This window comes from Callorhinchus milii, unplaced genomic scaffold, assembly GCF_018977255.1.
Source record: "Callorhinchus milii isolate IMCB2004 unplaced genomic scaffold, IMCB_Cmil_1.0 Scaffold4, whole genome shotgun sequence".
Classification (NCBI taxonomy): Eukaryota; Metazoa; Chordata; class Chondrichthyes; order Chimaeriformes; family Callorhinchidae; genus Callorhinchus; species Callorhinchus milii.
The window spans coordinates 15,510,342-15,519,755 of record NW_024704745.1 but is presented as its reverse complement, the minus strand read 5'-3'; the positions used below and the strand labels follow the sequence as shown (position 1 = coordinate 15,519,755).

Below are 9,414 nucleotides of genomic sequence, written 5' to 3'. Positions count from 1 at the left end.
GACACCCAACTCTACCTCTCTGTCTCCACCCTTGACTCCAGGACCACTGCTGTCCTGACAGAATGTCTGTCAGACATCAAGTCCTGGATGAGAGCTAACTTTCTTCAGTTGAACGTCAACAAGACCGAGGCTCTACTGATTGGCTCCCATCAGCGCCTCCTCACCTCAGGCGCTGACAGCATCACCATCCATGGTTGCACACTCCAACTTGCGAAGCCAGTCCGGAACCTTGGCATCTTGTTTGACCTCAACTATCCTTTCTACCCCACATCTGTGCCATGATCGGCTCTGCCTTCCCTCGCCTCCACAACAGTGCCTGGCTCCAACACTGTCTCACACCGCAGGCCACCAAAACCCTCATACACACCTTCATTACATCGAGGCTCGACTATGCAAACTCACTGCTTGTCGGCCTCCCCAACTCCTCCCTCCACAGGCTGCAGATCATTCAGAACTCTGCAGCCTGTGTCCTCTCCCGCACTAGGCTCCGTGCCCCTATCACCCCATCCTTGCCCAACTCCACTGGCTTCCCATCACACAGAGGATACAGTTCAAGATCCTGGTCTTCACCTTCAAAGCCCTCCACTGTCTTGCTCCCCCCTACCTCTCCGACCTCTTAATCCCCTACCATCCTGTTCACTCCCTCCACTCAGCGGGCTCCGGCCTGCTTCACGTCCCCCGCCTTGCTCGCCCCACTATTGGCAGGCGTGGCTTCCGCCATTCTGCCCCCACCCTCTGGAACTCCATCCCGCAGTCCCTGTATAATTTATCTGGTAAATGTGGAGTCAATGTCAGAAGTAAAATGCATACCCTCTGTTTAAAAGAATTGCAAGTTTTGTATTCACAAGAGGTTCTGATGAAAAAAGGTTCTTTGGCCCATTTCATCTCATTCTTCCAGAACAGTGTCTATGCTGTCTTCCATTTGAGCGTCAAGTATTTATTAACTGAAACACAATACTACCGATGTTGTAAATGAATCCATTGTCCTAACCATTACCTGTAACTTGTTCCAGGATTCCCCTCTGTGTATGTCCTAAACCTGCCCTGCACAATCCATCATTCATGAAATATTACTAACTTTTGTTAGTCAAATACAATAACCCAGAATCATGAGTTGCATCAAGTATTTGCATAAAAATATCAGATTATTATATTTTATTTTGGTAATGGACTTTATTCCTACTTCTCTTCTATAGTAATGGTATATACAAAAAATCAGAGAATTAAATTCTTCAGATGATTTTCTGTTTTTTGTACATCAAAATAAATGATAACCACTTAAGTATTTATTGTTCCTTCCCAGCGTCTTGGGAGGGCCTCCCGAGATGAAGGGCACTATACAATGTAATTTTGTGTTGTAGTATATGTAAGTTTTTATTTTATCCTCAGATTATGTTTATAATGGCATATTTTAACATTGTAAAACTGTCTAAAATATTTTATTGTTGAAAATTAAATTAAATGTGATGGAATATATTGTGCCTCCATGCCCTGGGACATAATTATAAACTCCTTCTTATAATATAAGAAGGACTGAGTTAGCACACTGTCCTTTCATCGCTGACAACTATGAATTAGATTAATTAACTGCAAGATAAATTATCTTTCTATGTAGAACTGAATAATTTGATCATTATCAGTCATTGCAGCTCATAAGAGCTCCTATAATAATATTAATCCTCGCATTTGATATAGCGCTTTTCACATCTTCTAGACATCCCAAAGCGCTTCACAGAATATATACTGTAAAGTGAATTGACTGTATATTTTTGTGAGCAAAACACAGCAGCCAATTGCACACAGCAGTGTACCACAAACAATGATAGAGTGAATGACCAAATTATTATTGTTTCTTCTTTCTTTCTCTGTTTGTTATGAAATGACTGGAGGACAAAATTACAGTATTCCTAAACACATTTTATGCCTTAATTGAGGAACAGAATGCATTTAGCGCACTTTTGTCTCCTAAGGGTGGTTTGAATCCAGTTCCTTCAGAGTGTCATTAAATACTGACATTTTACCAAATGTAGCAATCGCACTCAGGTCTTAGGTTTGTATATTAGGTTAGTAATTCCACCTAGTCTGACCCTATACCATTGTGTTTTAAAAAGTTTTATTTTTGTTTAAATTGTGTTTTTATCTATTTTTGGTGTGTTTGTGTCAGGTGTAATAAAAAGAAGGTAAAGTCATGGTGAAAACTCAATGTACAGATATGCATATGTGAAAGGGAACTTTTTTTCTACTGCCATATAATTTCACTAGTTACTCTGTATATAGATAACATAATATAGTTTATTCTACTGCATATATTCTGTTGTACGTCTTTGTTTTCAGGGAAATAGAGCATTATAATAATATAATAATAATCCTTGCATTTTATATATGCCTTATGACTGTATTTTTTTGGCAAAACGCAGCAGCCAATTGCGCACAGCAGTGTCCCACAAACAGTCGTGGATTGAGTGACCAAATTATTATTATTATTATTTTTGAAGGGATTATTACCCCTGGAAAAACAATCTGCCAATCGAATAACAACCGGGTTCCTACTTACTCTTAGGTAAACAGAGGCATGTGGAGTAAGGAAACTTGCCTAGTGTTTCTCCCTGCCCAGATCCTCTTGCATGCGAGACAAGTGGTCTAACCACTATGCTACAGCATTGGGATAGGAATAAGCTATTTGGCTCTTCAATTCACAAGCCACCTAATTTAATCATGATCTCTAGCTTAAACTCCAGACCCTTTAATATTTCGTTAAGCAATCATCTAATTTATTTTTGAAAGAATTTATGAATTCCGCCTCATTAAGATGGACCCCTACTCTGTGTTTATCTGACCTACTGCTTCCCCATTTAGAAAGTATATTCCACCTGGTGTTACCGCAGACTGTTCTCAATGAATTGTGTCTGTGAACTTCCAACTATTATTCTTTATGCTAAATTGTATCAGCCATGGTATTTACAAAGAGTAATAATACATCTTAAAATTAATCATAAATGTAAAATTCCTGTAAAATCTCCAGCAAGTTTTCTGCTCAAACTCCAATCGATTTTTGTGAGTCACGTTTAGCTTCTAAAATGTGTTCACCAATAACATGATCAGAAACGCAAGCAGTTTGCAAGGCTGTTGAAAACCCTTCCATAACATTTCCTTGACAGCACTCTCAGTTGTTTATGTTTACAGTTGAGTTGCTTGGAAACAAACCAAATAACTAGTGATGTTTTTGTTAGCTCTTGGGTTTGCCCTTGGGTACAACTAAGAAACGGCATAATATCAATTTGAAGAAAATAAAAGGGTTCAACTTGATACAAAATGAACAAATCTGAGGTTATAATTTTGAATGTTGGTGGGACAAAGTTTGCTACCTCTCCTGCTACCCTCAGGAAATGGCGAGATTCTAAGCTCGCACGGATGTTGGAAGGAGGTGACCCTGATATCCGACCAGTCAATGGACAGTTTTTCGTCAACAGGGATGGTAGTTTATTCCGTTATATCCTGGACTTTCTGAGGACTTGTGAACTCACCCTTCCTCCTGACTTCTCTGATTTTAACAGATTGGCAAGGGAAGCAGATTTCTACGATCTCCCATCTTTGGTTGACCTTCTCAACCAGAACCGTTTCAAACAAAGACCTGAGATCTTGGAGGTAAGATTCTCCCTCCAGGAAACATTACTCTTTTTTCAGACTTTTCTGTTCCTGTAACAGTACCATCGAAACATTGGCTGATCGGATTGTAGTCTATGCAGAACAGCCTGGCGAGAACTGGAACCACTCATTCTCAGCCCAGAAATTGATGGCTCCAGTATCATTACAGAGGCCTTCTCATCACGATCTAGTCTTTCACTGTGGAACTGACTACTCAACTGGGGATGAGCTGTCAAGGTAAGCTAGCTTCTATTATACAAATTCTTTTCTAATTTTTTTTGTATATATGTTTATTCACAATGTATTGTTTGAGGTAATCGTATTAGTGGGATTCTTCTACATGTAATAATCAGCAACCTATTTATTTTCAATTCTGTAATAGAACTGTACAGTGTTGAACTTACATCTCCCTTTCCTGAGGATTGTAATTCTCTCAAGTGATTTGGTAGGATAAAGTAAAAGCTATTTGGTGCAACTATTTGATACATTGGTAACATTTATTCAAAATTGTCCTTTGAGTACACAGGATTTTTTAAAATGATGATGCATTTATACGACTTGGAAGCATACAGTGGGAAACTCTTCATGGCATCATATTGGGGACTATTAATTCATTCAATTTTGGAGTCTTTTTTTGTGAGAACTAAGTGCATGCATACAATTCCCAAATTGTGTGTGAGACTTTTGATATTATTTTTTAAAAATCTATCGCTACTAAATTTTGAAGAGTTTAAAAGTGGTCTTTCGAAATACTCTAGAATTTTCAAGAGTGTGAATTAAACTATTCTTCAAAATAGCTCCCCCAGGCGATGTCTCAGAGCACCGCAAGACATTATCCCATGTGAAAGGTGCTGTTGTTGTCAGGAGTGAAAATCAAGCCAACGTACTGGCTCAACCTGTGAAAAGTGAAGTACAAATTAAAAGTGAAGTACAAATTAAAAAGGCATTAGTCTAATTTGTGATATTTCTTAATAGAATTCCATGATCCGGGTTCTGCAATGACAGTTTCTTTCAATAACCTCAAGTAGCTAAGCGCCATGGGATGTCCACCTGATGTGAAAGATGCTAATATAGATGGAAACAGAACCACAGTAATTTAAAGAACAGGAGGCCATTCGACCCGTCCTGTCTGTGGGATGGCTCTTTCAATCCATTTATCTGCCCTTCCCCCATACTCTAAAGTTTACTCATCACTTTATCTCCCTCAACACCTCCGTACCTCTTCCCCTTTCTCAACCCTCCACCATCACATACCATCCATAGGAAAAAAATTCCTCCCTCTCCCTCGCTACTCCCCTTTAGTCATCTGAACTCCTACACCTCTGGCCCTCACTGACCGATCTCCCCTCTCTTTTCTCCACAACTCCCTCTCCTCCATTCTGGACTCCCTTGCCCCCCTTACCTCCCGAACTGCCTCATACTCCCGTAAAGCCCCCTGGTGCACCAGCCATCTCCGTTCCCTCAAGGCACAAATGCGAGCTACCAAACGTGCCTGGACCAAATCCAGACTAACGGTCCATCGGCAGATTTGGCTTCACCACACCAAGACCTACCGCTGTGCTCTTGCCTCTGCCAAATTCTGCTTCTACTCCAAGCTTATCTTGGAGGCAAAGTACAACCCCAGGCTTCTCTTTTCCACTACAAACCGTCCCCTCCGTCCACCCCATGCCTTGCCCATCCTCTCCTCAAACTGTGAGATGCTGGACTTCCTCGAATCCAAAATCGAGGGGATACATTCAGCCACCTCTGCCCCGTCCACAGCCACCCCCAGATCACCTCTCCCTCATGACCCACTCCCCACCCATTCCCCCCTTTACTTCTTCGACCCTATCTCTCTCTCCTCCCTCACCATGACTGTCCGCAAACTGAAACCCACCACCTGCTCCCTCGATCCCATCCCCACCTCTCTCCTCATCTCCCAGCTCCATCTTCTGACCCCTTTCCTGTCCGACGTCTTCAACCTCTCCTTGTCCACTGGTTCAGTTTCTACCCCCCTAAAAACAGCCACCATCACCCCCATCTTGGAAAAACCTTTTCTACTGTCCAGCTACCGCCCCATCTCTAACCTCCCATTCCTCTCCAAGGTCCTGGAACGAGTTGTCACATCCCAGCTACGCTCCTCTTTTTTCGCCGTTCCCTCTTTGAACTCCTCCAATCCGGCTTCGCGCTGCCCACAGCACGGAAACAGCCCTGGTCAAAGTCACTGACAATGACATTCTAAACATCTGTGATCAGGGCTCCCTCTGCCTCCTTGTCCCCCTCGACCTCTCTGCTGCCTTCAACACGGTGGACTACTCCATCCTCATACACCACCTCTCCTCTTTACTTAATCTTTGCGGACCTGCCCTTGCCTGGTTCGATTCCTATCTCTCTCACCGTCTCCACTTTGTTGCCTCTAATAGTTTCTCCTCCAGCCCCCGCATTGTCACATCTGGCATCCCCCAGAGCTCTGTCCTTGACCCTCTCCTCTTTAATATCTACGTGCTCCCCCTTGGTGACATCATCCGTAGACATGAAGTCAACTTCCATAGATATGCCGATGACACCCAACTATCTTTCTACCTCCACTCTCAACTCCAGGACCACTGCTGTCCTGACAGACTGTCTGTCGGACATCAAGTCCTGGATGAAGGCAAATTTCCTATAGTTGAATGTGAACAAGACTGAGGCCCTTCTGATTGGCTCACCCCAGCGCCTCAGCACCTCAGGCTCTGGCATCAACCTCCATGGTTGCACACTACAACTCACCAAGCCAGTCAGGAACCTAAGTGTCTTGTTCGACCCTCAACTGCCTTTTCTTCCCCACATCCAAGCCATGACCCGCTCTGCCTTCCCTCATCTCCGTAACATCGCCCGACTCCGTCACTACCTCACCCCTCAGGCCGCTGAAACTCTTGTTCATGTCTTCATCACATCCAGGGTCGACTATGCAAATGCCCTGCTTGTCGGCCTTCCCAACTCCTCCCTCCGCAGGCTGCAGATAATCCAGAACTCTGCAGCCCGTGTCCTCTCCTGCACCAAACTCCATGACCCCATCTCCCCCATTCTCGCCCAACTCCATTGACTCCCTATTCTTCAGAGGATCCAGTTCAAGATCCTGGTCCTCACTTACAAAGTCCTCCATGGCCTCGCCCCACCCTACCTCCATGAAATCCTAACCCCCTACCAACCCGCCCATTCCCTCCCCTCAGCTGGCTCTGGCCTGCTCCTCATCCCCCTACCCACCCACCCCACCATTGGCGGGAGAACCTTCAGCCACTGGTTAAGAACCCCAACTTCTGGAATTGCATCCCCCAATCACTCCGCCTCACCCCCTCCTTAGCCTCCTTCAGGTCCCACCTCAAACCCAAGCAAGTCTGTCTCAAGCAGAATTTCCAGCAGGGCAGTCCTATCTGTGTGTGAAAAAAATTCTTCTAACCTAATTTCTCTTTATTGATTCTATCAAAACTCCTCAGAATTGTAATTGTTTCATTGACCAAAGTCACAGTTCCTCCAGTCTCTGCTCATAGGCCAAATTTGCATTGTAGGTTACGCCAACCCATACATTTTCAGAGTTCCCACTGGTTGATTTTAACTTTATTCCTTTCTAAGCAATCCCATTAAGAAATACAGAAAATTAGACTCTATTATTCCAGGACTGTGTCATCAAATTATGTTCATGATGAGTATTTGGAAGAATGTTTTATACTTCAATAATCTCCATTCCAATTGGATATATAGAATGATTATTTTATTGTGATTGCTACTTGATTGTTTCAGGTATGTGTCGATTCATCCCGATCAAAGAAAGCTTATCAATGGCAACAATGTCCTGGGTCTACTTGTTGACATTTTATTGAGGGAAGGATTCCGTCTCATCAGCACCAGGACAATTTCTCCAAAGGAAAAAGTGGAATGTTATACGTTCGAGCGAACCAGGAGAAGTGAGCTTCTTACTATTTCTGAGCAGCAGGGAGGCGAAAGTGTGAATGCAGTATATTTAAAATCAGGAAAATCACAGTCCAAAAGGAAATGATAAACTGCACCATGTCAGAACTGTCAACAGGTTCTGCGTTGTGGCACATTTTGATTAAAAGCATATGGATATGTTTAAGAACATTTACCACATATGTATTGATTCAAATTTCATTTTGTATTGTATCATGTTGTAGAGAAGACATCTACCCAGCATGGAACCATGGAACACCCCTGATTTCTTGCGGGGAGATGTAATGTAGTTGTCAAGAATATTTTGGTAAATCCATTCAAATAAAAATTAATGTTACTTGGATATTTCATGTGTAAATTTGTTGTGAAAAAGAATATTATTCAGCAATAGGTCATTCTTTCCTCTTTTATTAGTCTTTAATTTTACAAAGTCCACAATATATTCTCAACACACTTAATTTCAACTGTTACAATATATATGCTCCATCTGTATAGACATATTTCATCCTGAGAAATAAACAACTTGCATTTATATAGCGCCCTTCACTTGGTGAGGTGTCCCAGAGCACTTAAACAGTTCAGTATGACATTAGCACAGACTAGTTTCTATTCTATAATATTCTATGTAAATCAATGTCATTATTCTCTCTTCATACATTCTCTGGATTATCAATAATAATCTTTGCATTTGATATAGCGCCTTATCATGTCTTGATTTATCAAGACGCAGGGAGGTCAGGGCAGGGTTACATGGAGCAGGCCAGTGTCTATCAAGCAGAAGGAGCAGGAAGGTACTAGTAGGCTGCAGAGGTAGGGAGCAAGACCGTGGACAGCTTTGAAAGCGAGGACAAGGATCTTGAATTCGATTCTGAGTGGTTACAGAGCCAGTGATGCTGGGTGAGGATAGGGGTGATCTGCTCACAGACTTGGGTGCTGGAGAGGTCATGAGCTGCAGATTTCTGAATAATTTGTAGTCTGTGGAGATAAAAGTTGGGAAATCTGCCGAGCAGGCAGTTAGCATAGTTCAAGCCTGGATGTGTTGAAAGCATAGCTAAGGGTCTCGGCGACTAGAGGGGAGAGTTCAATTCCATAATCATTAAAATGCATTTCACAGTCTGCAGTGTCTTGGCCAACAATCCTTTTTCTTGGTTCTTTGTGCAGCGGGTGTTAACTCTGACTGCATTTATTTATTTATTTGTCCTATTTTGTAAATAAAGTTTCTGAGTGTGATTGAGAGAAGACACAGGAAGAAACTTCCTTTTTTTTCAGAGTGTCATGGAATCTTTAATGCTTATCTAGAATCCATCCAGCTTTTTAATGACATCTAAATCTGAACATATGTACCAAACATTTTTACATTATACAGTACGTATCAAGTGATATTGGTGCTCCCTGAAATCAGTCATCATTTGCATTTAAAATGTGGGAACAGGAAATGGCAGATTAGAATGGATAATACATGTTATATGAAAGGAGTAGGTTAAAAAAAATCTACATACACGTTAATAAAATATCCTTTAAGAGCTCAATATTCCTAGAGGTAATTTTCCCTTGTAGATTTGTGCAGTCAGGGTAGACAACAGTCAATTCACTTTGCAGTATATTCTGCGAAGTGCTTTGAGACGACTGACATAAGGCGCTATATCATCTGCAAGGATTATTATTTTATTATAACCTTCTGTGCCTGAGACAAAACTATTACCAACTGAGCCAGGTCGATACAACTATCTTGGTCCTTCTCCAGTTATTTAGCTAGAATTGGGAATACATTAGTTTGTGAAAAGGAGTAGGAACAATGTTGGGCTTGAGCTCACAACCCAGCATCACATAATACTGCATACC

At 42.1% G+C, this 9,414-nt stretch overlaps 1 protein-coding gene across 1 annotated transcript; it reads left to right on the top strand.

Moving 5' to 3' along the window:
* The first annotated feature begins 3,296 nt into the window (after nucleotides 1-3,296).
* Nucleotides 3,297-7,915, top strand: LOC103190105 (putative potassium channel regulatory protein). The gene is given in 3 exon segments (XM_007910759.2): nucleotides 3,297-3,657; nucleotides 3,659-3,882; nucleotides 7,405-7,915. Coding segments are annotated over 3 exon segments (825 nt in total). The 5' UTR covers nucleotides 3,297-3,312; the 3' UTR covers nucleotides 7,661-7,915.
* Nucleotides 7,916-9,414: the final 1,499 nt, after the last annotated feature.